This window comes from Chironomus tepperi, unplaced genomic scaffold (genome assembly GCF_022539635.2).
Source record: "Chironomus tepperi strain 1889 unplaced genomic scaffold, CSIRO-AGI_Ctep_v1 contig_89, whole genome shotgun sequence".
Classification (NCBI taxonomy): Eukaryota; Metazoa; Arthropoda; class Insecta; order Diptera; family Chironomidae; genus Chironomus; species Chironomus tepperi.
Window position 1 is genome coordinate 1576730 of NW_027226211.1, and position 27764 is coordinate 1604493.

Here is a 27764-nt window from a genome sequence, read left to right on the forward strand (position 1 = left end):
AGAATTTGATTTGGCAAATGACAACATTACCAAACCTATTTTAAGTTGGTTATTGCAATTATAACAATCCATAACAATATCCAATAATTTTTAAACTGTACACTCTTTATTATGAAATTCATTGCTGGATTCTTCAGCAACTTTGTCTGCAACTTTATGATTTTTTCTAAATATTATATTTCTGACTTTCTTCCGTTCAATTAAGATGACCGTTACTGTTATTGCGCCAAATAGGAGAATAAGATCAGAAGTAACATATTCAAATATACTGAAATTCCTAGAATATTCAAAAGACTTTAAAAACCAAGTTATAAAAATTGTAAGAGTTATTTCAAAACAAATCCAATTCCATTTTTTTTCAATACGAAATATTTCATGATCTGCATTAGTTGGATTTTTGGATAGTCTGTAGACATTGAATGTAGTAAAAATCCAGACGACAATACCAAGAGTAGCGATGAATAGATAAAGCAATTTACAATCAACTAGTTCAAGAGATATTTGTAGTAATATTCCAGATGGTATCATAATAGCAATCGCGACAAAAGCATAGATTGAAAAATTATAAGGAACAGTTTTTCGATCCTTGTTGAAGTTCCTTAATCAAAAAATATCAAAAATTATAAATAAATTTATCAATAAAAACTTAAGAACTTACTTGAATGTTAAGAATGAATGAAAAATCATGACATTGATCCATAAGATTATCATCATAAGGTACAATTCGAATAAATAATACATTTTATTCATAAATCTATAGTTGAAATAATTAGGCGTTCGATCAAAAACCGAAAATGGATAAAGTAGATGTGAAAAAATTTGAATTATAGCCAAAATTATTGTCCATTTTCTGTGAAAATCCCTCAAATCTTTGTTGTACGAATACACAAACAGTACAAATCCATACAATGTAATTGACAGGATGATTACTGGAATAATTTAAAATGCATTAAAACTTTCATATTTTAAAAAAATCTATAACATGTTCATACTTATTATACTCAATATTCGGTGTATATAAACATCTTTGTCACAAATGAACAACTTCCAGCCATCATAGACATCATCTGCTTCTTCAAGACAATATCTTTGATGATTATATTTCTCTAAATTGTCCATTGCTATACCATCCTATATTAAATGATTAAGAATGAATTATTCGAGTGAAATAAGTTGCAATTAGCTGGAACAGCGCAACGGGTTTGCTATGATACAGCTTAGACACGATGTTGTCCTGACGACACTGTGATGAATGATTTCAATCGATTTTTGACGTTATGTCTAGCTACAAACTTGACATTTCATCCCGTATAGCATAAAATGATAAATCGATCAAAAAGATCGGCTAGACGGTATTTATGTCGGATTAGGTTGAAATCCGGCAGAATTTAAAGTTACGCTAACCCAGGGACAGGACTTTACATAGATTAACATATTCAGGAATGTACTTACATGTTCAATACTGTAAGGTGCGCGATCTGATGATTCATTATATTTAGGTTCCAAAAAAACAGTTCCACCGCATGTTGGAACTCCTCTAAATACTTTAAATTCTTTTTTCACATTCTCAGCTTCTCTAAATAATTTAACATCTTTTTTCACATATTCTGAATTTTTAGATTTTTTAAACTTTTCAAGCAAAAATTCATCTGAATATTTGATGGAATCGCTTGAACAAAATCGAATGCATGCAAATTTGTTCCTTGAACATTCATTATTTTCCTTGTGAAATTCGACGAAACTTCCGATAAGAATTGCGTAAACTGTGATCATACAAACAGTTATAAATAATTTTCTGTTCATCTTGCTTCTTCAATACACGAATGTAAACTGAAATTAAATGGTGCGTATACTTAGTTGAAAAATATTTTTCTACACTTTTAAAAGATTGAGTTTGCTTGCTGCAAATTCAAAATCTTCTCACAAGAGCAAAATATTCTCAAAAAAAGCACATAAAGTAAAGCAAAGTTGCAAAACAGGCACCTGAGACGGACAAAAACCGTACAAATTCTTGACAATTTGTATGGTTTTTCTTGCAAAACCATGCAATTATTAAGAAATTGTACAGTTGTTGCCTGTCACATGTGCCTGTTTTGCAACTCTTCCCTGAAGTAAAGCTTATAAAATTAAATTAAATTAATTAGATGATTTAGGGAAGGCAAAGTATTTGAAATTTGTAATTGACGCCGACTGAGGTAGGATCCATGGATCACAATTGATCTGTACGACAAGCAAAGTAAGTAAGTGAGTAAGAAGTATTTTATTGTATTTTTATTATTTAAGTATCTGAACAGCACAAATCGGCAAGTCAATCAAAATTTCGGACCCAAGCCATCTCTCTGACTTATTAACTGATTCATTTTACATCCAGTTTATCCTGTCAAATCGATTAATCGGCTTGTGATGTTCGGGATTATTATTATGATTGTAATATAATATAAAATTAATTATGCCGAATCACTTCCTAATTCACTGACTCCGCGATATTTTTGAAACAATAAAATTCTAGCTTTTTCCCTTCCAACAAGAATGGCTGTAACTGTTGACGCCGTCAGCAGATGTAATAAGTCACCAGTTGTATCAATTAAAATATCAAACTTCTTTCCCCATATATAGGCTTCAAAAATCCAAGTTGTCAATATAATTAACGATAATTTCAAAACTATCCAGAACCAATTTCTTTCGTTGTCAAATCTTGCTTGTTCTGAGTGCTCGAGATGACGGGATGTTATAAAAATCTTAATCCCAGTTATGATCATCAGGACGATATCAGTAAGGAACATGACTACGTATATAAATGATAAATAGTCGACGCTTCTGGCTATAAGGAAGTTTTGAGAATCAGTTTAATATTTTGTTCAAATCAGAGTTGCAAAACAAGTGCCTGTGACTAGGGTTGGGCAAATTCGTATACGTATATATACGTATACAAATATACGTATATTTTATACGTATATATACGTATATGTATACGTATACAGATTTTTCAAAAAATTTCCGTTACATATCAAAAGTCATAAAAGTTGGTAATTATAACAATAATTTTAGTAACAAATTGAACAGCAATGAAATTGAAACTGTTATAATTTTGTGTTCCATACAAAATGTTATTAGAAAGCTTAAAATTGTCAAAAAGTAAAATTTTTGTAACGGTCGAAAAAATTCAAACCTTCAACAAAAATTTGTAAACAGAAAAAAATTATTTTTTTACAAAATTAATTAATTTTTACCATTAATCATAACTTTAGGACATTTAAATGCTACTGGATGTGAGAAAACAATGTAATAACCACTACTGACTTCGAATTTGAGCATTTAAGATCATTTTTAACAAAATAAATAACGTATTTTTTCGGATTTGAAAAATCTGTATACGTATACAGTATACGTATACAAATATACGTATATATACGTATATTTGCCCAACCCTACCTGTGACAGGCAAAAACCATATAAATTATCAAGAATTTGTACGGTTTTTGTCTGTCACATACACATGTTTTGCAACTGTGGTTCAAATTCAATATTTTAATATAAATTCAATACTTACTAAAACTAAGGTAGTTATCAATGAACACAAAAGTAGAAAACAATCCGAAACTGAACACAAATATTGAATATGTTGAAAATTCAAAGGAACTTTTCGTATTGTTTTTGAAATTCCTGAAAAGAATAACAATATCAAAGTTAGTCATACGTTAGATTCTGGTTGAGCTAGATCAGTTGCGTAACCTTGGAATTTTAATCAACAATTGAACTTACTTGATTTGCTACTGGCAGGATTAGTTTGATTAATTGACGACTTATGAAGTCAATTGGTCAAACAGGCAAAGAACATGCTCAATAGGGTTTTCAATCAAGGGATTGAAATTTTCTGAATTCCGGGATTGATTCCGGACAATCCTGGAATTAACAACCCTAATGCTCACAAAACTGAACAAGCTCAAGTATATTGATTGGCTATACTCGAAAGGACGGTCTTTTAAGTGAGCATCTTCATTGTCTGTTAGGATTTTTAACTATACCTTATTAAATACCACAAAAGCTTACCAAAACGTGATGAACAAATGTACAATCATGACAGTAATCCACAGCAATGTCATTAGTAGACACATTATTAGTATTGAAAGCAATAGGAATGCAATGTCATTGGTTCCATAGTTTCGTGCTGATATATATCTAAACATTGGAATTGATAAATCCGCTAATATATTTGATCCAATGAGTGCAATTATTGTTTTGCCATAAAAGTCTTGTAATTCTTTGAAGTATGCGTAGACGAACAGAGTGAATCCAAACAATGAGATTGATATGAATATAGCTAGACAGGAAATAAAATTGAAAATTGTTAGTAAATATAGATTTAAGTTGATAAATGGGATGCACTAGTGTGCTATCATAGGATACACCCCTTGTTTGAATTTACAACGAGTCGTGAGCCCTTTACTGCTGCTAACGATACGATACGATTAATGATGCAGCTATCGTCCCCACAAAGAGCTTGCTCACTTTAAATACACTTGATGAGCATGCTCGTGACTGTTGCTCTCTTATTTCCTTCTTAAGGATCATCTTCAGCTCACTAAACGACTCTCAGAACTAAGAATACTAAATATTTACATACCTAATGCATGAAATCCTTTCTGAACATAATAATCTTGATAACAAGTCATCAATCTCCACCCATCATAGACATCATCGTCTTTTTCAATGCAATATCTTTTGACATTGAATTTCTCTTTATTAATAATTACTTCTCCGTACTGGAAATAGAAGCGTTACGTAATAAGTATGAAAAAATAAATAAATGCAATACTCACATAGCTAAACTCATATGGAGGACGGCTAGTGTTATCATTCGGTGCTTGATATTTCATTTTTCCACACGATGGCGTTCCTCTAATCACCTTCAATGCTAATCCATCCTCTAAATACTCTTTTGCTGATTTACTTTCCTTAAAATGATCTATCAAATATTTATCTGTATACTTTTCAGTATCTCCTGAACAAAAATGTACGCATGGTGTTAAATATCGACATCCATATGATGTTTGAGTAAAATAATAAAACATGCCCATTAATAGAGCATAAATTAAAGTCACACTGATAGTCACGAGAAGTTTTTTATTCATCTTTACACTTTGATTAATCTGAACTAAATGAGACGATTTAAATAAAAAAAATTCATAGCTAATTAAAGCTCTCATTTGAGCACTGCTCATGCATTAAACACATTCTCAATTTTAAATAATATTTTTATTGCAATTATTTTATACAGCCGTTCCGCGACATGTTTGTGATAATAATTCTCTAACTCTCTTCCTTCCCAAAAACAATCCAGACACATTGACGGCTGTGAACAGCATTATCAAGTTAGCCATAAGGCTGCCAAAATGATTTGGCTCAGAGGATGATACAAAATTCTGAATTGACCAGGTCACGGACATAATTGCATAAATTTTCACATAAATCCAAAATATTTTCTTCTCTTTTTCAAATTGTGGACGTTCGGAGACGTCAATTTGTTTGGATACCTTTCTGATTATCAATAAAGTGATGATAATGACTATTAAGTCATTGAAAATTAGGTATGATTGTACCATGGAGATGAATAGACTGGAATATCCTCTTCCTGAAATTATTAAATATTAGGATTCTGTCAAAAGCTTTATTGCTGTGTTCTAGATGCGCAGGCATGCAGATTTCGGCTGTAACTAACAATCAGGTCCGCAGCTTTGGACGAATATCAATCACCAAATTGAGTTACTTACTTCTTCTTTCAAAAAATGTGAAAAGCACAGCAAATACAGTAAATATGGACACATAAGTAGCATATGACTTGAAATTATCATCTCTTGTTTTCTTCGTTTTGAATTGTCTGTGAATAAATTCAAAATTTATTTTTATTCATGATCTGTGAATGTTTATGGCACAAGTTCAAATGATGCAATGTAGTTGATAATTCTTAAATTTATATAATTGCGTCGACGGTTAAGAAATTTAATGATTTTTTTGTGGATTATTGAAGAAAATGACAGTTATGGCTGATTGGCTGATTGACTGGGCTAGTCTTGAGAGCTTAGCAACCAAATACCCTAGAGAGCTAGAACTTTAACAAGCAAAAAGCATGATTTCATGACACAAAAATGCCAATATGGTACCTAAAATCCGTTTTTTTTCAGTTACGGGATTTTGAAGCATTAGCTCCGTTTTATCGACTTTAACGCTCGGTCTGATAACTTAAACTGATCACTGGGCAATAATGCATTTAAATCTCTCAATAACATGAAGGCTTTCATCAATTATTTTGAAAATTTATACAAGACCGACAATTCTTGGATTGGATGTGTTGAAAAGGACGCAAGAGTCCTTAATATCCCGAACTGGCAGAAGATTTTGAAGGATAGGTGTTTAGGCACTCCGCTACGCGCGACAATGTGCCCTCGTGCGCCCCAGCAAAGGAAATAAGTAAGTATACCAAATCTCACCTGAATCTAAGGAAAATATTAATCAAAATAGCATTAATCCATAGATTTCCAGATGAAAATGCAAATGCTCTTAACAGAGCTTGTAATTTTGTGAATTCCTCAAATTGAACAATGCCAGGTATAATTAAGTATGTGCATATCATTGATATTAAGAAGAAAATTATCATCTTTCCGTTAAAGTCACGAAGATCAGGGAATCTCAGATAAACCAGAAGTGTAATTGCCAGGATGATTATTGATGTAGCAGTCACTATATAGGAGGAAAGAATTAATGTTAGAATGTTAGCAAGTAGAGCTCGAAGTCAGCTCGGATTTTTTACGGAAATGTCAACTTCGAGTTCGAAGTAAGCTCGAATTTTATAAGAAAAAGTCGACTTCAAGCTCTAGCAAATAGTTGGTAAACAGTCTTAATCCGTCTTACTAGTCACAATAATTGGCTTGTGCATATCTCCATTATTTGTACAAATCATTGGCATCCATTCATTCAAAAGATTCCTTCTAGTAGGATAATCGTCGTTAGGTTCAGTTTTATCCATGCAGTATCTGCTTAAGATATAACTTTGTTCTGCTCCTTGTAAATCTCCACCCTTTTGAACAGAAAATATACTTAATCATAATATTAGTTCTTTACATAGACTTAACTGCTACCTCATAAATTCTATACGGATAATCAAGAAAAGAGTATTGAGTATTTTTTTCATATTCTATAAGTTTCATAACATCTCCATTACATTCAGGAAGTCCTCGATAAATCTTCACATCTTCAAACTTCTTAGAATACGAAGTTATTAACTTATTATTCACTAAACTATCAAATAAGTCCTTATTTGAATATTTCTCAGTGTCTGTTGAACAAAATCGTAAGCATCGACTCTTATATCCACAAAGAATGTCGATCCGGTATTTATAAAATAACAATGATGTCAGAAATACGTATAAAGCACTAAAACTAATTGTTAGAATTTTATTCCAATTCATCTTTTCACTTTGAATGTCAAATTATGAATGAATTAAATTCATTTAGTTGATAAGAGACATGACAAAATTCTCTGAGAACAGCTGCGAATATTTTGATAATGAACAAAATATATTTTTTGATTAAATTTAATCATTTTTTTATTAATTTATATATTTTTTTAATTATCATTCTAAAACAAAAAATAATATTGTTGCGTATTATAAACTGTACAATTGAAATATTTGATGTTTACAGGAAATGTCATTTGGCATAGTATTATTCAAGGGCATACTCTGAAGAGGGAAACAGGGGTGTGTATTCATAGTTGAGGGCTTGGGAAAAAATTCTATAATTTACTAGGTATTTACTAGAGGAAAACACCTAAGAAGCCGGGTGAGTCGATGTGGCTCAGTGGCGCAATGGTTTAGTACTTTGATACATAATTACTGCAATACAATACCGACCCTGCAGTAATTATTAGCTTCGAGTTTTTGTTAATAGCTGCTACAGGAGGATTCTCCGCATCTGGTGGACTGGGAATCCAACCGAATGGCCATCGAATCAAGCTTTATTAAGAAGAGCAGGCCAAGAAGACATCAATCGAGAAGTACAATTACGCAAATATGGCTGGATAGGTCACACACTTCGAAAACGGAATAGTGTTGTAGCTGGGGGTGAGACACAAGCTTGCTATACTGCCCTTGGTTGGAATCCACAAGGGAAAAGGCGTCCAGGTGCTCCAAGAGCAACATGGCGTAGGACGGTAATGAAAGAATGCCAGTTAGATGTCAAAACTGAGAATTTGTACAAGCTTTGTGATACAGCCAGCAACAGAGTCAGATGGAAGGCCTTTTGTAGCAACCTAGGCTCCAAGTCGGAGCATGGTTCCAGTAAGTAAGTAAGTAAGTAATACCGACCCTGCGGTCATGGGTTCGAGACTAGGCATGGGAAACTTTTAAACGTGTCCTTTTTCGAATCATATGTGGTTGGGATCGTTTATTATTCCCGTTTTAAACCCCATCCCCCCTAAAAATTCTTGTTTTTTGATCCCTTACCCTCCAAACTGAGGGTTTTTAAAATTCTGAAAAGAAATACCTCAAAATATGCCCCTGGATGGTAAGATGGTGAAAAATTAAAACCTTTCTCCCTTTTTAACCTTAATTCTGCAATTTGATAAGGCTTTCGAGAGACAAAATTCAAAAAAGTCCCTAAATTAACCAAACTCACTACTTATCTCCTCTCAAAAACCTCTGTCTACACTTCTGCTGATCGTTGCTACATCAAAAACACATGTTATCTTTCATTATAAAGTAATATATTTTATTTTCCTATTCACCATCACTTTAAATGTCATTAACTTCACGATATTTTCCAAACAATAATATTCTCACTTTCTCACGTCCAACAAGCATTAAAAACATAGAAGTGGCTGTAAGTAAACTTACAAAATCGACAGTTGTTTCAATCAACAAATTAAAGTCACGCGACCATATGGATATTTCAAAAAGCAATGTCACCATCATCATTAGTGATATTTTTATAATAATGTAATACCACTTCTTCTCAGTATCGAATCGTGCTTGCTCTGAATGTTCAAGATGACGGGATCTATAGATGATTTTCACTCCAGTTATTATCAACAGAACGACGTCGATGAAACCAATGAAAAAGTATATAAAGAATAAATATTCCATGTGTCCATCTTTAGAAAGAGTAAATTGTTAAAAGAAAGCTTGAATAAGGATGACTGATTTGACTTACCATAGCTTAATATTTCCTGTACGAATACAAATGTTGAGAAGATGGTAAAGCTGAATACAAAAATTGCATATGTTGAAAATTCGTACGGAATTGTTGTTTGATTCTTGAAATTTCTAGAATAAAATGGATTAATAAATTCACTAAGTACTAAAACTGCTTGTTAGGGCACTGCTGCGTCACCCTATTAATGGTAAGACGAAAGTTGCCCTGACGGAACCATGACGGAACTATGACGGAACCATGACGGAACTATGACGGAACAATGCAATTTTTCACTCGATAAACTTACTTAAATGTCAAATAACTATGAATAATCAGAACAGTAATCCACAGCAAAATCATAACAAGACTGGATGCAAATAGTGCGTAAAGTGTATATACGAATTTCCAAACGCTATATAAATAACTAGTGAAATATCTGATGAATGGAATTGTTAAATACGTAAATATTTGTGATCCAGTAATTGCTATTATTGTTTTGCCATGAAAATCTCGCAATTCTTTGAAGTATGCATAGATGAACATAATCGACCCAAGCAGGCATATTGAGACAAATATTGCTAAATAGGAAAATAGAATGTAAATATTTTGGCTATATTTTGATAAATTAATTCTTCATACTGAAAATGTGGATTCCTTTTTGAAAATAGTAATCTTGATAGCAAATCTTCAACATCCAGCCATCATAGACATCGTCGTCTTTTTCAAGACAATATCTCAAAATGCTGTAATCATCTCCATCAACTTCAGGCTCACCAAACTAGTGAATTTAGGAATTATTTTTTATTAGTAAATATCTCAACCTTAATTGGCAATGAACATGCTTTCAAGAGCAGTATACTCTACTCTTAAGAGCATCCTCTTTGCCTGACTTGTTTGACTCACATAACGAAACTCATATGGCGTATCAGCAGTCATGTTTGGTTCCAAATACTTCATTTTTCCACATATAGGCACACCACGTATAACTTTTATGTCATCATTTTTATCAAAAATACTTTTTCCTGTCTTGCTTTCAATAAAAGCTTCTACTAAGCTTTTATCTGTAAACTCTTTTGTATCTGATGAACAAAAGCGTATGCATGGTGATCCGTAGTAACATTCATGCCTTCTGTGACTTAAGTAAAAAAACAAGTAGAATAGCACAACATAAGTAATAATCACACTGATTGTAACGAGAATTTTTTTATTCATCTTTTCACTTTGATTAATCTGAACTAAATGAGATAATTTAGAATTATTAAGACTCTCATGAATGGCTAATTAAATCTCTCAGTTGAGACATTCTCTCAGCTAATCTTGAGAATAAAACACATGCTCATTATTTTATACAGCTGGTCATGTTGTCTCGCAATATTTTTGTGTTAATAACTAAACAGCATCAATTTCAATGCCACGAACTTTGCGATATTCTGTAAATATTAAATTTTTAGCCTTTTTTCTTCCAACAAACATCAAAAATATTGTAATTGATGTAAATAAATTTATCAAATCAACAGTTGATTCAGTAAGCATGTCAAATCGCCGACTCCATAAATCCGATTCAGAATATACAGTCACAATCGTCATCAATGTTAGTTTTATAATAATCCAATACCACTTCTTCTCAGTGTCAAATTTTACTTTTTCCGAATGCTCAAGATGACGGGATATGATGAAGATTTTTACGCCAGTTATAATCAAAAGAACAATGTCGATAAAAGCAATCAGAATATAAGTGAAAAACAATATTGTAAAAGCAACATCTATCGAATAAAAATATAAAAATCCTCGTGTTATTAATTTTCGCATTTTTGACCCAGCGATCAGTAATTGATTAATAGATATTAGTTCTCTGACCAAAAGACAAGATCCAGTAAGATTTAGATCACTGTCAGACCTAAGAAACCAGATCCAGTAAGGTTCAAGCCACTTCCGCTCGCCATATATACTTAAGATCAATAAGAATTGTTGATTCGAATTGAAAGAATGAGCAAAACTGCCGCAGATTATAATCTTCAATAATCTTTCTATGAAGCATAATTTATATGAAGATCCATCATAATCTGCGGGAGCCTTGCGAATGAGTGAGTTATTAAGCTACCTTTTAGAAACAAGTTTCAAAAACACGATAAAAAATTGATTGATTAAGAATAATTGATTTGACTTACGGAACAACGAAATGAATGGGATTGCAGAAACTATGCTAAAACTGATTACGAACTTAGCATATGTTGAAAATTCGTATGGAATCGATGTTTGATTCTTGAAATTCCTAAATTATTTAAATTAAATAAATAATGTGGATTAATCAATTCATCATTAAGAAACTTACTTGAATGTCAAAAATGTATGAACAACCAAAACTGTGATCCAAAGAAAAGTTATGACAAGATTCGCTACTAAAGGTATGTAATCAAAATCATATCTAATATGAGAGAAACTGCCAAAATCAGGAGAATTTCTCATCAAAGGGAATAAAATAAATGTAACTATTTGTGATCCAGTAAGTGCTACTATAATTTTGCCATGGAAGTCTCGTAATTCTTGGAAATATGCGTGGACGAACAGGGTGAATCCAAGCAGGCAAATTGAGATGAAAGTTGCTAAATGGATTAAAAGAATCTAAATTTTTTAGTAACCATAAAAAAAGAATATTCATACTTAATATGTGAAATCCTTTTTGAAAATAATAATCCTGATAGCAAATCATCAACTTCCAATCGTCTTCAGATTTATCAAAACAATTCCTGAATATGGTGTAACGTCCGTTAACATATACTTCTCCATCCTGGTGAATTTAAGAAGTGAAATTCCAAATAATTTAATAAATATCTTAACTTACCAAATCCACCATATGTGGATAAAAAGGAGAATTATCTTCTTCTGTTGGTGCCACATACTTCATTTTTCCACATACCGGTGCACCCCATACAGCAATTAAGTCGTCTTGTTGGCTTGTGTGTCTTATCAATGTTTTTCCAAAATTGGTTTTTTTAAAATTTTCCAATAAATTTGATTGCTCTTTTGTATCTGATGAACAAAAGTGTATGCATGGTGTTTCACGACTGCATCCATACGATCTATTTTTTAAGTATATAAACAAGATAACTAGCGCAACATAAATAATAGTTACACTGATAGGAACGACCGTTTTCTTATTCATCCTTTCACTTCAACGATTTTGAACTAAATGAGATAATTTAGAATTATTAAATCTATTGAGTTAAGACATTCTCTCTGCTAATCTTGAGCATAAAACACATGTTCATTATTTTTTCAAATATTTTTGTTCAGCCACTTTAGTTTTTCTATAATATTTTTGTTACAATAATTCTCTGACATTCTTCCTGCCTATAAATAATCCAGACACATTGACGGATGAGATCAGCATTATCAAGTTGGTCGTTAGGCTGGCATAATGATACAATTTAGAGAATGTTACTATGAATGTTAATGAAAACTGTTTAAGGGCGATTCTCCGATGATTTTTTTTTTCAAAATTTTCTACTTTAAATCAATTTTTCTCATAAACTGGCAATTTTAAAGCTCCTTTCTTTATACATACACTCGGAGTTTGGGTAGATTTAATCTAATTATTAGCTAAATATTTCAAATTTTATGTTTAAACATTGTTTTTTAAGACACAAACTTTGTATTTTTTAAGGCGAATTAGACGAATTTGGCTTATCCGAAGAACTACTCGTTAACCAAACATCGTAGAACCAAAATAAGCTTTGTCATAACAGTTTTATTTAGTTATAGGCACATCACATATTCCTAAATCGTTTAATATTTCCTAAATTTGAAAATTATTGATTTTATTTTCCTTAATATTTCATTCGTAAACATACCTGAAGTTGGCTACGAATATAAATATTATTTTCTTTCAGATCTGAACAAAATCATGCTTTTTCAAAGATTTTGAATAGATTTGCCTTTGTTTATTAATCAATTTCTGTATGATTGAACATAAATCCGCTGAAATCACTCGTGTGGAACGAAAATTAATTAAATTTTTTGATAATGAACAAAACATTAATTTTGATTACATTTAATCATTTTCTTATTTATTCATAATAAGGCATAATAACATTATTTGATGATGTCATTTACAAAGGATTTTGATCAATATAGTACTTTTCAGAGTTGGCAATCGGCTGTCTTTGGCAATCGGCAGTCAATGACTATATGCCGGTCAATAGTTGAATGAAGGTCTCAATGACTATCAGCGGATGCCAAATGCAAATGTCAACCGTATTTGCCGTTTTCTGCCGATGGTAGATGATATTCGGCAGAGATTCGCCGATTGCCGTCTACCAATTGCCAATTCTGGTACTTATCAGTAAGACTCTGAATAAATTAATTGTATTTCAGATTATAAGTAATAAATTTTATATTTTTTAATCAGGCATCATTTTCAATGCCACGAACTTTGCGATATTTTGTAAGTAATAAATTTTTAGTCTTCTTTCTTCCAACAAACATCAAAAATACTGTAATTGATGTAACTAAATTTATCAAATCTACAGTTAATTCAGGAAATATGTCAGATTTAGGTTTGTATAAATCCATTTCAGCAATGAATATAAATATAGTCACAATCGTCATCAATGTTAGTTTTATAATAATCCAATACCACTTCTTCTCAGTATCATATTTTACTTTCTCCGAATGCTCAAGATGACGGGATATGATGAAGATTTGCACGCCAGTTATAATCAAAAGAACAATGTCGATAAAAGCAATCAGAATATAAGTGAAAAACAATATTGTCAAAGCAACATCTATCGAGTAAAGATATAAAAATCCTCGTGTTATTTATTTTCGCATTTTTGACCCAGCGATCAGTAATTGATTAATAGATATCAGTTCTCTGACCAAAAAAACAAGATCCAGTAAGATTCAGATCACTATCAGACCTAAGAAACAAGATCGAGTATGGTTCAATACACTTCCGCTCGCTATAAATCTCAAGATCGATAAGAATCGTTGATTCGAGTTGAACGAATAAAGTGTGTTATTAAGTTAAGTGTTATTAAGAATAATTGATTTGACTTACCGAATAACAAAAAATCCAGAATGAATGCGATTGCAGAAACTATGCTAAAACTGATTACGAATTTAGAATATGTTGAAAATTCGTATGGAATCGATGTTTGATTCTTGAAATTCCTAGATTATTTAAATTAAATAAATAATGTGGATTAATCAATTCATCATTAATAAACTTACATGAATGTCAAAAATGTTTGAAAAATCAATACAGTGATCCAAAGAAAAGTTATGACAAGATTCGTTATAAAAAGTATGATATGCGGAGGGTTTAAAAATATATTGTTATGGTTAGAAATAGGAAAATATCTTATAAACGGGAATAAAATAAATGTAACTATTTGTGATCCAGTAAGTGATATTATCATTTTGCCATGGAAGTCTGATAATTCTTTGAAATATGCGTGGACGAACAGAGTGAATCCAAGCAGGCAAATTGAGATGAAAGTTGCTAAATGGATTAAAATAATTTTAAATTTTTTAGTAAACATAAAAAAAGGAATATTTATACTTAATATGTCAAATCCTTGTTGAAAGAGTATGCATGTTGTTTCAGGACTACATTCATAAGATCTATTTTTTAAGTATATAAACAAGCTAACCAGCGCAACATAAATAATAGTTACACTGATAGGAACGACCGTTTTCTTATTCATCCTTTCACTTCAACAATTTTGAACTAAATGAGACAATTTAGGGTTATAACATGAAATTTAGAACTAATAAAATTCTTACATGAGAGTTATTTCAGACGCTTTATCAGTAATACTGCCGAGCGACACAAATGAAACCATGGAGCTTCTAAGGTTTGACTTAACCTCCTTTATTAACATCAAATGGAAGCCGTCTTCCTCGATTGGCACAAATTGTAATGTTGCCACCACGGCGACGAGTCGGTCGTATACTTAAAGCCAAGTGGCTGCCACTATGGTGCCGATCGGGTTCGTTTGGCGTTCATATGGCTGCCAAAAAAATGGTGGCTTTCATTTGGTGTTGAAGTTTAGCGGACTTAGAAGCGGACTAAGGAGCGAGTCTTATTCATTATTGTCTCTCGGGACTGAGAATTGGCTGATTATAATCGTTTTTGTCATCAATCTTTTCTAATACTAAAGAAATGCTAAAGAATTCAATATGCTCAGACCATGTTCTCTTTTTTGAAATGTTCAGGATCCTAGAGAGAGAAAAAACTTAAAAATAATTTCATCCGACTTGACTAGTCGATTTATTAGACATGCTGCTTGTTACATTCACAAAAACTCTTAATTAAACATGACATAAGGTTCATGTCATTTTAAAGAAAATTTAGCAGCACACAGGCTGCCCATCACTTGCCTAAACATTTAATTATTGCATCGACTACTATGCCATTAGTCTATAATTCTTATTTAATTCATCAACATCATTTTCTTCATCCGCAATCTCTCGATAATTTCTGAGTAATAAAATTTTGGTCTTTCCTCTTCCAAGCAAGATTATTGAAATTGTTGCTGCCGTCAGTAAATTGACAAAATCTACAATTGTTTCTGTTTGGATATTAAAGTCTTCTCTCCATAAAGATGCTTCAAAAGGCCAAGATATTAACATGATGAAAGACAGCTTAATGATAATCCAATATAATTTGATGTCGCTGTCATGCTCTGCTTTGCCGGAGCTTCCAGGATTACGAATGATTTTGATAATCTTTATTCCAGTTATGATAAGAAGTATAATGTCAAGAACAGCAATAATGAAGTATATTGTAATTAAATATTCAAATTCAAAACCTTTTGGAATAAACAAAAAATTGGAATTTTGTAATAAAATTGAAAATCATTAAAGCATATTTACCAATGGACTGCAAGTCTAAATAAAATACTACTGCAGAAAAAGCTGCGAAAGTCCATACAAATATGGCATAAGTCGGAAAATCGTTCAATTCAGATGTTTGATATTTTGAATTTCTGAATAAATAAAAATTTAATTAAAATCATATAAAATTAATTAAACTTAGGATTCGTCCAAAACTGCAGTCTTAGAAGAACTTTAATATACAGCCGAAAACTGCTCATCTAAAACCCAGACCTGCAAATCTTGACAAAACCCTGACTAGACTCGATTGATAAATTACCTAATTTTTAAAAACATATGCACTATCATTGCTGTGATCCATAACAATGCAAGCATGAGACTCATCGCAAATAGTGAAAGCACAACATCGAACAATTCATGGCTCATATGCGATAAACTGTCATTCGAGACATATCTTACAATTGGAATCAGTCCAAAAGACAAAATTTGTGATGCAACTAAAGATGCTATACATTTCCCGTAAAAATCTTTCAATTCATTGAAGTAAGTATACACGAACAATGTAAATCCAAGTATTAAAATTGAGAGTGAAATTGCTGAATGAAAAATTTGAAAATAAATTAAATTAGATTTAAAATTAATATTAACTTAATATAGCGTCGTGAGCATTGTGTGAATCTTTATCATATCGACAACACACACTGGATGGCCCATTTTGTGTCACGGCAAACCTTGGTAGTAAGGTACGGCAGAAACCGCGAACGACATAAGGTTCATGACCTCGCATAATGCCACTCAGGCTGCAACCTCACATGACGCCACACAGGTTGCAACCTCACATGAGGTCACACAGGTTGCCCATCACTGCTCTATTTAATGGATTGAGAGATCGGTTTCTGGTGGGAATCGAACCCACGTACTCACTAAAGAGTGAAACAAACTTCCGGCCTGTTGCCTAACCAATCTGCCACAGAGATCTTAATCATGCACTGGCAGATTCCCCAATATATGACTCGATACCTCAGATTCCACACTGCTCAGATACTTCAATGTTCATACTTAATATATGCATCACTTTCTGAAGATAATAATCCTGATGGCAAATCATCAACTTCCAGTCATTTTCAGATTTTTCAAAGCAGTATCTTGATGGACTATACACTTCATTATTGACCACAATACTGCCAGACTATTGAAGAAAATAAAGGCTTTTAAAAAACTTCAATGCAATAATATCTTAAGACATACTTACGTAGTCAAATCTGTACGGTAACTTTGAAAAATTCCCCTTATTCTTAAAATGCGAATGCGTCATATCTCCGCACGGTGGAGTCCCGCGAAAGACCTTGAAATTTGTTTCAAGTATGATCATATCTTTCCCAGTTTTACTTTTCTTAAACTCTTCTACGTAAAAATCATCTGAATTATTTACTCTATCAGCTGAGCAGAATCGTATGCATGGTGAAAAGTATGAGCATTCTTGTGATTTTTCGAAGTAATAAGTAAACATTAAGAACAGCACTAAGTAAATTAAAACTACAATTATTGATACGAGACACTTTTTATTCATCTTTTTATCTTAATATCTTGAAACTAAATGAATTTATTGAAAGAAAAAAAAGGTTTTGAGCTTCAATATTCGCGTGCCTCAAAACTCTCAATTGAGATAAATTTCAACATTCTCTCAATTAAGAATAAAGAGATTTGAATGAGCGAAGCAATAAAAATTTAAGTTTACAGTAATATTATCAGAATAACACATATTTTTTTATTAAATATAATTACTTCCGCTAATTACAAAGAACATAAATGATTAATAGCTGTCATCATGTACATTAAATGTTCTGTTGTATTTATCAAATAATAAATTTCGAACTTTTCTCCTTCCAATAAACAGACCAGATATATTAACAGCTGAGAAAAGCATCATAAATGAAGCTGTTAAGCATCCAAACTCATTTAAATCTTTTTGCAATGCAAAGATCTGAGTTGACCAGGTCACGAACATAATCGCAAATAATTTCACATAAATCCAAAACAATTTTTTCTCCTTTTCAAGTTGCACACGCTCTGATAAGTCAATATGTTTTGAAATATTTCTGATTATTATTGACGTTACGATGAGAACTATTGAGTCATTTAGAACTAAGTAGTAATGGATTATCGATATGAATTCAACTGGAAAGTAGTCTCCTGAAATGATGTTTTAGTTAAATCTTTAAAACAAGAAAATAAGAGAATGTCCTGAAGTTACATAGCGCTATCCAAGGTTCCCAAACCAGAGTTGCAAAACAGGCCAAAACCGTATAAATTCTTTATAATTTGTATGGTTTTTCTTACAAATCCGTACAAACTATCAAGAAATTACACGGCTTTTGCCTGTCATAGGTGCCTGTTTTGCAACTCTGTCCAAACCCTTCCTCCCTTTTCAAGCGTTAAGTAACTTCCAAACATTCCCCAAATAAACTCACTCATTACAAGCATTTCAAAAAGGATGAATAAAGTTGCAAATGTTGTGAAGATTGATACATAAATAACAAATGGTTTGAATCTATCCTCTTTAGGCTTCGAGGATCTAAAATCTCTGAAATATAAAACAAAATTTGAGCTGATGAGGGAACGTATAGAAATTAGGTAACGCTTAATAGAGAGGAGGAGGTCAGTTTAAAATTCTGAGTTCATGACTGATGCAAAGCGTTTTGGTTCAGAGTTGCATAACGGGCACCTGTCACAGGCAAAACCATAAAAATTATTGTGTATGAAAAATTATACGCATTATGAGGCAATTGTACGGTTTTTCTTACAAAACCATACAAATTATCAAGAAATTTTAAGGTTTTTGCATATGACAAGTGCCTATTTAGCAGCTCAATTTTAGTTATAAGGGAAGCAGATCTTAATAACAATATTCTTATCCTTGCGTTACTTCCAAACGTTTCCTGAACAATTTATACAAACATTAATTCAAATAATTGTGATAAGCCACAGAATAAAAATATTATTCAGCCTTGAAACATTTGTTGATTATTCAATTTCATTATCAGCAGAATTAAGAGCAATAATATTAAAATATGTATTAACTCACCTGCATCTAAAGTAATTATTAAGAATCATTGAATTCAGCCAAAGATGACCTGATGTGAATCCATATGCCAGAAGTAAGTTTATTATTAAATGAGCAGATTCTCCTTGATTAGCAATTCCAGGAATAACTAAGTATGAACAAAGTACCGACGACAGGAACAAAATAATCATTTTCCCAGGAAAATCTCGAAGTTCAGAAAAGTAAGAATAGATTGTGATCGTTGATGCCAGAATTATTACCGATAATATTGTCACTATGTCCAATAAATGTTAATTAATATAAATTCATAATTTAAAGTAAATTTACTCCTTACTTATCCATGAAAGTGACGGATTTGGAATGGATTCGTTTGTACAAACCATCGCCGACCATACATTATCAGATTCATCTTCAAGTTCGAGGCAATTTTTGTTAATGGAAAAACTTAAACCTCTGTCATAAACATCCCCACTCTTTAATTAATGCAAAATATATTAATAAATTATAACCTTATTAAATTTTTTAAATTACATCAAAAACTCTAGGATTAGGACTGGAATCGCTATAATAACTCTCTGTTTTCTCTTCATCCTCAATGTTGATAAGCGACCCGTGGCACGTTGGACGTCCTCGGATAATACTCAAGTCATCAAATTCAATATCATAATGATGTGATAAGTTGTTCTTCTTTAAACTATCATACAGGAACTTATCTGAATATTTTTCAGTATCTGTTGAACAAAATCGTAAACAAACACTTTCATAATGACATATAAATTCTTTACGATAGTAATATATGAGCACTGAAATAAGAATTAGATATAGAACGCTTGATGTAGCTACAAATATTTTCTTCCAGTTCATGTTTACACTTCTAAATACAAAAACTTAATGAGACTTGTGATAAGTTTCAATGCTGTGCAATTGCGCTCTCTCTGATCTCGTGAACTATTCTCTGAGTATTAATTTAGATTGAGCCTTAATGAGTCATTTTGAGATTTTCAAATTGAAAACAAAAATGTTTTTTTGGCGCTATGTGAACCTTGAATCATAAACAATAATAATATGATAGGTTTCTTCAGAATATATTTTGAAAATTGTTATCGCCTTTCTATTAGAAAGTTACACAAGCATTCCAATGCAGCGAGCCGCGTTTTTCGCCTCAAAAATCGATTTAAAATCAGTTGTCACATTAATGTCAAGGCAATTTCACAGCTTAGCGTTGATGCTAATTCGGGATATTGAGAACTCAAGCATACTTATCAACACATCCAATCCAGGAAATTTTCGGTCTTCCTCCTCATATTTTCCACAAAGTCTGCAAAGGTTACTCTATATACTGTGGCATAATGCTGCTAAAGTGCGCACATTGTACTTTTCAGGATATGTATCTTGTAATGTCATTGAAATCTTTTTACGAAGGAGAAAAGGAATTAGAAATATGTAGCATCTTTTAGAATCAATCGCTCTAATTTACAATAATGCATACATATAGGATAACGATCTGGGACCATGATCCCAGATCGTCTGAGTTTTTGTTAAGAAAAAATGCCTTCCATCTGACTTTTTTCCTGGTCACATCTCAAAGCTTGTGCAAATTCCGTGTTTTGACATCTTATTGACATTCCCGCATTACTGCTCTACGCCATGTTGCATTTGGAGCGGCTTTTTCCAAGTGGATTCCAAGGGATCTAAAACAAGTTTGTGTTTCCATCCCACTTACGACACTTTCTCCAGTTGAGCTTCAGGCTTATCTCGGACCTATCATAACTACATTGAATGACTATGAAATATGTTGAAGACAAGCTAATGCCCAGTTAATAACTAATTCTAAAGTAATTTCACATATTCGAGAATATTTTTAACCTATCTTAATGAAAAATTAGTATCATTCTATTTTTACGCATCTTCTAAGCTACATAGTCCAAAAGTCAACCGTCTTTAATGTAATTTATGATCTATTAGCACTATTGACTATTTTAATAACTTGTAAAATATTGATTTACACCATTTATCTGTTAATTATCATAGCATTTGATATAAAAGCAGATAAATTTTAAATCATACTACTCAGTTTTAAGTTGACACTCATAGAAGCCTAAACCTGCTAGTTCAGTACGTAATGGAAGAATTTAAAGAAACCATAAACTCAACATTTCATCTATTTTCTCACAACGAAAGTTACGCTATACCTGGCACTTATGACATCGATTCTGTTGACGCAGCATGGGTTCTCTCATCAGCACTAATCTTCTTTACGATGCAAACTGGCTTAGCATTAATAGAAGCAGGTATCTTATCCAAAAAGAATGAAGTAAATGTAATGATGAAAAAGTTTGCTGACATTTGTTGTGTTGGTTTTGCATACTACATTTATGGATTTGCATTTATGTACGGTCGTGGTGAATATACGAATCCTTTCATTGGACTTGGAGACTTCTTTGTGAATGTTGACAAAAATGATAAACTTGGAAGTCAGATCTTAACATTCTTCTTCTTTCAAATAAGTTTTGCGACAACAAGCACAACAATTGCAAGTGGAGGTGCTGGTGAACGATTTAGATTTTCTGCGTATATTCAATACTGCTTCTTTAGTTGCATCACTTATTCAGTTGGTGCTGGATGGATTTGGGGACAACATGGATTTCTGAAAAATTTGGGTGTTATTGACTTTGCTGGAAGTGGACCGATTCATATTATTGGAGGTGCTGGTGCTTTAGTGTCTGCAATTTTATTGGACCAAGAATTGGAAGATTTGACAAAGGAACTAAATCTCCTCCAATTGGAAGTCCTTTTAATCTATGTCTTGGTACACTGATTGTTATGTGGGGTTGGTATGGCTTCAACGTCGGTTCAAGCTATGGATTATCAAGTGGAAAATGGAATTATTCAGTTAGAGCTGGTGTTTCGACAGTTGTTGCTTCAATGGCTGCTGGATTTTTCAGTATGGTATATTCAATGATTAAGAATAAAGGAAAAGTGTCTGTGCTGGAAGTGATTTGTGGAATTCTTTGTTCAATGGGTAAGAAATAGATTATTAATGTTGTGCATGATTACTAAGAGGTTTTATAATAGCTGCTGTGAATGCTGGATGTTACATATTTTCAACTCATATATCAGTCGTTGTCGGAGTGATTGCTGCAATGCTGTGCTTTATAGTCGGACCACTTATTGATCGAATGTAAGAAAAATATATTCCATTGAAAAGATTTAAGTAACAAGACTTGAAATATTCACAGGAAGATTGATGATGCAGTAGGTGCTACAGCAGTTCATTTAGTCGGTGGAATGTGGGGTGAGATATCTGTTGGATTATTTGCTGATCCGATTGATGGACATCATGGGCTATTCTATGGTAATTTTATGAATGACTTATCATATCCATTGACTAATCTGAATATCTAAAATAGGCGGAGGATTTTACCTACTTTGCATTCAAATATTCTCGTCAATCTGCTTAGCATTATGGGCTGGTCTAACTACACTAATCATCTTATGGTTCGTCAACAAAATAATCCCAATTCGATTAAGTGCTGAAGAAGAAATTATTGGCTGTGACATAGCTGAGCATTTTGAGAATGATGAACATCATGAGATTCTTAAGAAGACTAAGACTGGAAATATGATTCCGAAATATGTTTGCCCTTGCCATTTATCACCTGATGATGGCTTAAATAAGCGTCAAGTATTTTATATTAATGAAAATTTCGAACCTTAATTAGATGTAATATAGCACTTAATTAACACATAAGAAGATGTAAGTAGCCGCACGCGTTGTCGGAATGATCAAAACATGATCACCCAAAATCTCTTAATACTATAATAAATCCATTCATTTAAATTATTAAAGGATTTTCATTCTTTCCTTTTTTGCAAAAAGCACTTCCTATTTCCTGTTATTATACGATTTTCAGCTTATTATATTTTCATAATTTTAAATTAACCATATTACCTGGTTCCAGTAGCAATGCCAAATTTATGATGTATATTCAATTCCTTTCATCTTTTAGAACTTTTCAACTTTGTTACTTAATGAAGTGAAACATTTTATGATTGATAATCCTTCTTTCTTTCGGGGACCGTTTTGCAAACAATTTTTTAAAATTACTGAATATTTCGAAAAGAAGGAAGACAAAATAAACTGGACACATATTGCATTTTTGAATATTTTTTCACATTTCTCCTGTACAGTCGGCTTTTACAAGAGTTGAAGTGACTCGGCAAAAACAATTGTTAAGTAAATATTCCACAAAATTCAGCTTTTATTCCTCTCTGCAGCCTTTTTTTTCTTATGTTTGGTCACTCTCTTAATAGATTGTATACACATTTATGGCTATTCACTCTTTCCTGCATTTATACAGATGTTTTTATCCTTTTACCGCAATATATATGCACAGTTATATTGTTATTCAATTTTATCCTTTTACAGGCATTGCATTGTGACCATTTAACGTCTATATTTGGCACAAAATTACTTCTTATGATGAGTTTGCAGAAAATGTTTCGTCCGAAAATCTTTTATTTCTTCTTTAACAGGCAATTCAATCTGAAATATTAGATATAACCTTAGATATGATGAAGATTTCTTTTTGCAGCAGTTGTTTTTTTGGCATGAGACAAAGGCAATGAAGTTATTGTGCCAGACATTTGTTCTCCTGATTTTGCAATCAAAGTTACTGGACGCAAGCTTAAGAACGATGAATTTGCACAAAATATCAATTTCTAAAGTTTCTAATCCTTTTTTTTTTATTTTTTAAAAATAATTCAATTTGATATAATAAAGATCCTAGATACAACTAAACAAATGCCTACTTAGCAATTGGTTTTATGACATGAGGTAAATCATAAGCACCACGAACACATTTGATTTTAACACCAGGCGTATCACGAAGTCTACCGACTCTGCATAACACAACATTATGTTCTTGAAGATTATGTCCAATACCAGGAACGTATGCGACCATTTCTTTACCAGTTGATAGTCTCAAAAGGACGCACTTTCGGTTAGCTGAATTTGGCTTTTTGGGTTTCTTAATTAAAGTCTTAAGGACGACACCTTTGGCAAAGGGCTTTCCATCTAGTGGCTGACGTGGTGGACGTACTTTAAAATGAGGACCTGATCTGTGCATTTGATACAAACTTTTATTACAGCTTTGTATAGTTGTTACAGCTATTTTAAAGAGATAAAGAGATAGAAAAAAATATTTTTGTTATTGTTTTATACTTCTGGGAAGTGTCTCAAGCATTTAAGATAACTACTACAAGATATATATTTGCTGGTAGGCTGGATCGTTCAATCATTTTCACATGTCCAAAAACAATGATGGAATATGACATTTTTGGCTATTGTGAAATCCTTTTCACCTTTTGTAATATACTGTTTCATCCTTTTGTGGTATGAGAATGGAGGATAATAGAATACAGTAAGGCAATTCGTAAGGCACACAATAGATGAAGATAATATTAAAAAGCATAGCAATTACATATTTTGACCACTAGCCAAAAAAAAATGTTTCAATCGAATGTGGGAACAGATTTATTTCTTTATATGCTGTAAGATTGATTGAATGCTCAGGCGTCATGAAATTATTGATTGGATGATCCAGGACAGTTAAATAAATTCTCAAAAAAGGCCACCTAATTAGAATTTTTTGGACACAATAGGACTTTACAGAATAACACCTGCGAATTTAATATGCATTTCAATATAATATTATTGACCATTGTCCCACAACTTTCTAACAATAATCTTGTAGGAATTTTTCAATTAAGGTAAAGAAAACAGACATGAAAAGGTTGAGTTAATGAGAAAAGGGATTATCTCACGGAATGTCATTCAAATGTGCAAAAATGAATCCTATTAGATATACACTTAATATAATAGTGGTCATTTCATTTCACACTTCATTCTTATTCAATGGGAATCTTTAATCTCTTTGACATAAAATAACACTTTTTGAGTCCGACAAGAATAGAATAAGATTTTTCTCATGTGAAATAACAATGATACAGGCTAATAATTGAACATTCCTTTTGAAAGAGGTAGATCCTATAAGATGAAACAGTTTGCAGCTGTGCCCTAAAACGGATTATGTCTTAAAAACTTCTCACATACCTTCTGTTGTCAAAATTCTTGCAACATTAAATGCCTGCTTTAGAAAATTCATTTCCTTGTTCTGTGATGAGGCTGAAATGGAATTGAATATTGTAGATTGGTTGGTGGTCTATGGATATGCTTTAATTAAATGTATTATTTACCTGTTGTTCTGTAGATTTAATTAAATTTTAACTTTTGATGAAAATTGCGTAAAAATAACATGCACAAGTGGTCTTTGATTTGAATTTTGTTGGTTTCGGTATGCTTACTACGGTTTTGATCAATTATTTAAAGCGAGGACCCCCTTTCATTTAATCCGATGTCAATGTTTTTATGATTGAAAATATGAGTAAATTAACAATTTTCTGACATAAAGAGGCTCTATTTCCAAGCTTGGAATATTCCTTACTATCCATTAAGTCTGTTAATCATGAACACACACCAAAGTTGTGCAAATATCCACAAAAATTCTAAAATTTAATCAAATTTTCCATCAGATCCTGAAATTAGTAGACTTTTATTCAAATATCAAAAAACCGTTAATCTTGATTCAAAATATAATCGAAATTTATTCTTAGATCAATAAAAATAATGTTCATGTTAATTAACTTTAAACAAAAGAATTCTCCTTTGATGCGGTTTTCTTCAGCTTCCTGGCTGCTTTCTTCTCCTCCGGTGTCTTTTTCAATCCCTTCATCTTTCTAGTTTGTAATTTCGTGATGACCTGTCTGTCAATATGTACACGACCCTTAACATTGCCAAGGCCGTCTCTCGACACATTCTTCTTCTTTGTGACCTTCAATTCGGCTGGTTTCTTGTGAGCGAGTTTGTATAGATCCTTAGATGCAATTTTCGTTCGTCTTATTGAGAGATCCATGGACGGTCCAATTTCTTCTAATTCAATTCTTGGAGTTTTGAGTCCGGATTTCTTTAATAAAATTTTATATGAACGAATCATGATTGTGAGGTCTTCTGTAAGTGTAAAGCTAATGACATGTTCAAGTCCTTGGAGTCTGATTGATTCAACCTGAAATGAAATGGCTCATAAGTATGGAAATTGGACATAAACAGTAATAAGGTCCTTACATCCTCAACATGGAACATATCCACAAGAAGACTTTTAATGTGTCTTAATTCATCTGATTTTGACCATTGATCACCGTTGAATACTAGACATGGCTTGCACATGATGTTAATCTTCTCATTTTTGAATTCCTGTAGACTCTTGTACTGCTTAACACCAAATTCAATCATGTCCAAAATTTGATTATCATAAACTCGTCCCATAATTACATTGTCTGGTCGTTTCTTTGAACTGGAAGTGATTGTTGATATTAGAAATTATATTTGATTAAGCATGTTAAGCTACTCACTGTGATCCAAAGACGAAAAGATGGCAATCGCTCTTATTTGCGAGAATTTCCAATGGATTTTGATCTTCAAATGGTGTGATATCATTGTTTCTGGTTAATATCTTACAGTTTGGCTTCTTGAATGTTGCAATGTCTTTGAGAAGATCCTTTATATTCGCTATTTAAAGGAATAAGTTTTTGACATCCAGAAAAACATGAATTTTTTGTCAAAACTCACCTGAAGTTTTTCTTCCTTCAAGAATTAAAGCATTTTTGATGTTTTCGATGACTTTTGGTTCCTTTTCAAGTAATGCGGTCTTTCCTTTCCTGGTTTTGGGTTTCTGGATTCGAAGTAACGACATTTTATATAATTAACATAAATTCAATGTTTTTGTTGAGCTTCAATGTTTACTTTCTGGAATTTTTAGGTTACTTGTCCATTTGGACACATTTATTCTCAGTGACATTTGTGCGGGAAAATTTGAAAATTTAAATTCAATTTTGTAGAAAACACGTTAAATTTAGTAAATTTGTGTGAAATGGAGTGCTTTAATAACAGTAGTGGAGTCCGACACTACTGTGACCTTTAAAGAAGACAAACGCCTCCGACACCACTTTAATCGGGCGAACGACACGAAGTTATACTGTGAATAATGAAGATTAATACATTCTAAGCGGTAAGTATGGCAGAAATATTAATTTTATCGGTAAATTGCACATTTTCACCACAAAGTACTTAAAAAGACAATTGATTGCCTCGTAACACTTAGAATAATCTAAATACTTATCACGTTTGTGTAATTATCATAATACTTCTCCTACATACTTCATACACGATAAATTACTTGAGATACAGTAAGATCCAGTGAGCATAAAATTAATTTCCTTTGTTTCGTTCTTTTGATGATTAATCCTGTCATTTGCAATCATGTATTGTATTTACGGAATGTATTGTATAGTCCTCAATACCTTTTGTATAAAAATATGTTAATTATAGACATTTATTCCAAGAAAATCGTTATAAATATTTATTTTAACTTTACACGATAAATTCAAATTCTACAAATCCTTTGTTTCATTCTTTTGATGATTAATCCTGTCATTTGCAATCATGTATTGTATTTACGGAATGGATTGTATAGTTAATACCTTTTGTATAAAAATATCTTTGGTCATTAATCATACTGATTAACCGCAATAAATTATCGAGTAAAAGACAGTC

At 32.1% G+C, this 27764-nt stretch overlaps 7 protein-coding genes and 1 long non-coding RNA gene across 12 annotated transcripts; 2 read left to right on the forward strand and 6 right to left on the reverse strand.

The window, feature by feature from the left end:
* Positions 1 to 40: 40 nt before the first annotated feature.
* On the reverse strand, positions 41 to 1831 carry LOC139086857 (uncharacterized). Its single transcript, XM_070635475.1, has 4 exons — positions 1453 to 1831; positions 993 to 1131; positions 659 to 929; positions 41 to 598 (listed from the first exon to the last, which is right to left on the reverse strand). Exons 1-4 carry the CDS (start codon positions 1801 to 1803, stop codon positions 91 to 93), a joined length of 1269 nt encoding a protein of 422 aa, XP_070491576.1. The 5' UTR covers positions 1804 to 1831; the 3' UTR covers positions 41 to 90.
* Positions 1832 to 2241: 410 nt separating this feature from the next.
* On the reverse strand, positions 2242 to 7475 carry LOC139086809 (uncharacterized). Of its 2 annotated transcripts, XM_070635408.1 has the most exons (9): positions 7137 to 7475; positions 6910 to 7075; positions 6489 to 6738; positions 5772 to 5878; positions 4821 to 5632; positions 4625 to 4763; positions 4051 to 4321; positions 3551 to 3663; positions 2242 to 2821 (listed from the first exon to the last, which is right to left on the reverse strand). In XM_070635408.1, exons 5-9 carry the CDS (start codon positions 5220 to 5222, stop codon positions 2448 to 2450), a joined length of 1299 nt encoding a protein of 432 aa, XP_070491509.1. In that variant the 5' UTR covers positions 5223 to 5632; positions 5772 to 5878; positions 6489 to 6738; positions 6910 to 7075; positions 7137 to 7475; the 3' UTR covers positions 2242 to 2447. The 2 variants fall into 2 exon arrangements, with proteins under 2 accessions (XP_070491509.1, XP_070491510.1); XM_070635409.1 differs by lacking the exons at positions 6489 to 6738; positions 6910 to 7075; positions 7137 to 7475 and having other exon boundaries at positions 5772 to 6482.
* Positions 7476 to 8020: 545 nt separating this feature from the next.
* Positions 8021 to 13022, reverse strand: LOC139086816 (G-protein coupled receptor Mth2-like). Of its 3 annotated transcripts, none has more exons than XM_070635417.1 (9): positions 12032 to 13022; positions 11851 to 11977; positions 11522 to 11792; positions 11358 to 11461; positions 10093 to 10324; positions 9829 to 9967; positions 9497 to 9767; positions 9208 to 9320; positions 8021 to 9148 (listed from the first exon to the last, which is right to left on the reverse strand). In XM_070635417.1, the coding sequence occupies exons 5-9, from the start codon at positions 10144 to 10146 to the stop codon at positions 8790 to 8792; spliced, it is 936 nt and encodes a 311-aa protein (XP_070491518.1). In that variant the 5' UTR covers positions 10147 to 10324; positions 11358 to 11461; positions 11522 to 11792; positions 11851 to 11977; positions 12032 to 13022; the 3' UTR covers positions 8021 to 8789. The 3 variants fall into 3 exon arrangements, with proteins under 3 accessions (XP_070491518.1, XP_070491517.1, XP_070491516.1); XM_070635416.1 differs by having other exon boundaries at positions 10093 to 10952; XM_070635415.1 differs by lacking the exons at positions 8021 to 9148; positions 9208 to 9320; positions 9497 to 9767; positions 9829 to 9967; positions 10093 to 10324 and adding an exon at positions 10377 to 10952.
* A 2406-nt stretch (positions 13023 to 15428) lies between these two features.
* LOC139086839 (probable G-protein coupled receptor Mth-like 3) lies at positions 15429 to 19989 on the reverse strand. 2 transcript variants are annotated; one of them, XM_070635453.1, is made up of 9 exons: positions 19625 to 19989; positions 19428 to 19566; positions 19115 to 19367; positions 18501 to 18613; positions 17282 to 18222; positions 17089 to 17218; positions 16349 to 16625; positions 16069 to 16181; positions 15429 to 16004 (listed from the first exon to the last, which is right to left on the reverse strand). In XM_070635453.1, exons 1-5 carry the CDS (start codon positions 19955 to 19957, stop codon positions 17843 to 17845), a joined length of 1218 nt encoding a protein of 405 aa, XP_070491554.1. In that variant the 5' UTR covers positions 19958 to 19989; the 3' UTR covers positions 15429 to 16004; positions 16069 to 16181; positions 16349 to 16625; positions 17089 to 17218; positions 17282 to 17842. The 2 variants fall into 2 exon arrangements, with proteins under 2 accessions (XP_070491554.1, XP_070491553.1); XM_070635452.1 differs by having other exon boundaries at positions 19625 to 19983.
* A 1226-nt stretch (positions 19990 to 21215) lies between these two features.
* LOC139086798 (putative ammonium transporter 2) lies at positions 21216 to 21911 on the forward strand. The gene has a single exon (XM_070635395.1). It carries the CDS (start codon positions 21216 to 21218, stop codon positions 21909 to 21911), a length of 696 nt encoding a protein of 231 aa, XP_070491496.1.
* Positions 21912 to 22163: 252 nt separating this feature from the next.
* On the forward strand, positions 22164 to 22703 carry LOC139086890 (uncharacterized). The gene is made up of 3 exons (XR_011544080.1): positions 22164 to 22274; positions 22333 to 22448; positions 22504 to 22703. It is a non-coding gene; the product is annotated as an uncharacterized lncRNA (long non-coding RNA).
* A 1109-nt stretch (positions 22704 to 23812) lies between these two features.
* On the reverse strand, positions 23813 to 25455 carry tko (technical knockout). Its single transcript, XM_070635468.1, has 3 exons — positions 25352 to 25455; positions 25209 to 25280; positions 23813 to 24263 (listed from the first exon to the last, which is right to left on the reverse strand). Exons 2-3 carry the CDS (start codon positions 25258 to 25260, stop codon positions 23902 to 23904), a joined length of 414 nt encoding a protein of 137 aa, XP_070491569.1. The 5' UTR covers positions 25261 to 25280; positions 25352 to 25455; the 3' UTR covers positions 23813 to 23901.
* A 278-nt stretch (positions 25456 to 25733) lies between these two features.
* On the reverse strand, positions 25734 to 27071 carry Non3 (Ribosome production factor 2-like protein Non3). The gene is made up of 4 exons (XM_070635462.1): positions 26781 to 27071; positions 26564 to 26720; positions 26277 to 26505; positions 25734 to 26217 (listed from the first exon to the last, which is right to left on the reverse strand). Exons 1-4 carry the CDS (start codon positions 26902 to 26904, stop codon positions 25801 to 25803), a joined length of 927 nt encoding a protein of 308 aa, XP_070491563.1. The 5' UTR covers positions 26905 to 27071; the 3' UTR covers positions 25734 to 25800.
* Positions 27072 to 27764: the final 693 nt, after the last annotated feature.

Excerpts from the sequence above, each read along its gene's own strand:
- LOC139086857 (XM_070635475.1), bottom strand. The coding sequence starts at position 1,803 with ATGAACAGAAAATTATTTATAACTGTTTGTATGATCACAGTTTACGCA. Across the intron at positions 930-992 it reads CCGAATATTGAGTATAATAA|TAATCATCCTGTCAATTACA; the intron begins GTATGAACATGT and ends AAATTATTCCAG. Across the intron at positions 599-658 it reads CATTCATTCTTAACATTCAA|GAACTTCAACAAGGATCGAA; the intron begins GTAAGTTCTTAA and ends TTTTTGATTAAG.
- LOC139086809 (XM_070635408.1), bottom strand. The coding sequence starts at position 5,222 with ATGAGCAGTGCTCAAATGAGAGCTTTAATTAGCTATGAATTTTTTTTA. Across the intron at positions 4,764-4,820 it reads CTCCATATGAGTTTAGCTAT|TACGGAGAAGTAATTATTAA; the intron begins GTGAGTATTGCA and ends TTCTATTTCCAG. Across the intron at positions 3,664-4,050 it reads CATTTGTTCATCACGTTTTG|GAATTTCAAAAACAATACGA; the intron begins GTAAGCTTTTGT and ends TATTCTTTTCAG.
- LOC139086816 (XM_070635415.1), bottom strand. The coding sequence starts at position 12,352 with ATGAATAAGAAAACGGTCGTTCCTATCAGTGTAACTATTATTTATGTT. Across the intron at positions 11,793-11,850 it reads AAAAGGATTTCACATATTAA|CAACTTTCATCTCAATTTGC; the intron begins GTATGAATATTC and ends TAATCCATTTAG. Across the intron at positions 11,462-11,521 it reads CATACATTTTTGACATTCAA|GAATTTCAAGAATCAAACAT; the intron begins GTAAGTTTCTTA and ends TAAATAATTTAG.
- LOC139086839 (XM_070635452.1), bottom strand. The coding sequence starts at position 17,599 with ATGAATAAAAAGTGTCTCGTATCAATAATTGTAGTTTTAATTTACTTA. Across the intron at positions 16,182-16,348 it reads CATATGTTTTTAAAAATTAG|AAATTCAAAATATCAAACAT; the intron begins GTAATTTATCAA and ends TTATTTATTCAG. Across the intron at positions 16,005-16,068 it reads TTTAGACTTGCAGTCCATTG|GTTTTGAATTTGAATATTTA; the intron begins GTAAATATGCTT and ends TTATTCCAAAAG.
- LOC139086798 (XM_070635395.1), top strand. The coding sequence starts at position 21,216 with ATGGAAGAATTTAAAGAAACCATAAACTCAACATTTCATCTATTTTCT.
- tko (XM_070635468.1), bottom strand. The coding sequence starts at position 25,260 with ATGAATTTTCTAAAGCAGGCATTTAATGTTGCAAGAATTTTGACAACA. Across the intron at positions 24,264-25,208 it reads AAGAATTTTGACAACAGAAG|CTGTAACAACTATACAAAGC; the intron begins GTATGTGAGAAG and ends TCTTTAAAATAG.
- Non3 (XM_070635462.1), bottom strand. The coding sequence starts at position 26,904 with ATGTCGTTACTTCGAATCCAGAAACCCAAAACCAGGAAAGGAAAGACC. Across the intron at positions 26,721-26,780 it reads TGAAGGAAGAAAAACTTCAG|CGAATATAAAGGATCTTCTC; the intron begins GTGAGTTTTGAC and ends TCCTTTAAATAG. Across the intron at positions 26,506-26,563 it reads CTTTTCGTCTTTGGATCACA|TTCAAAGAAACGACCAGACA; the intron begins GTGAGTAGCTTA and ends AATCACTTCCAG.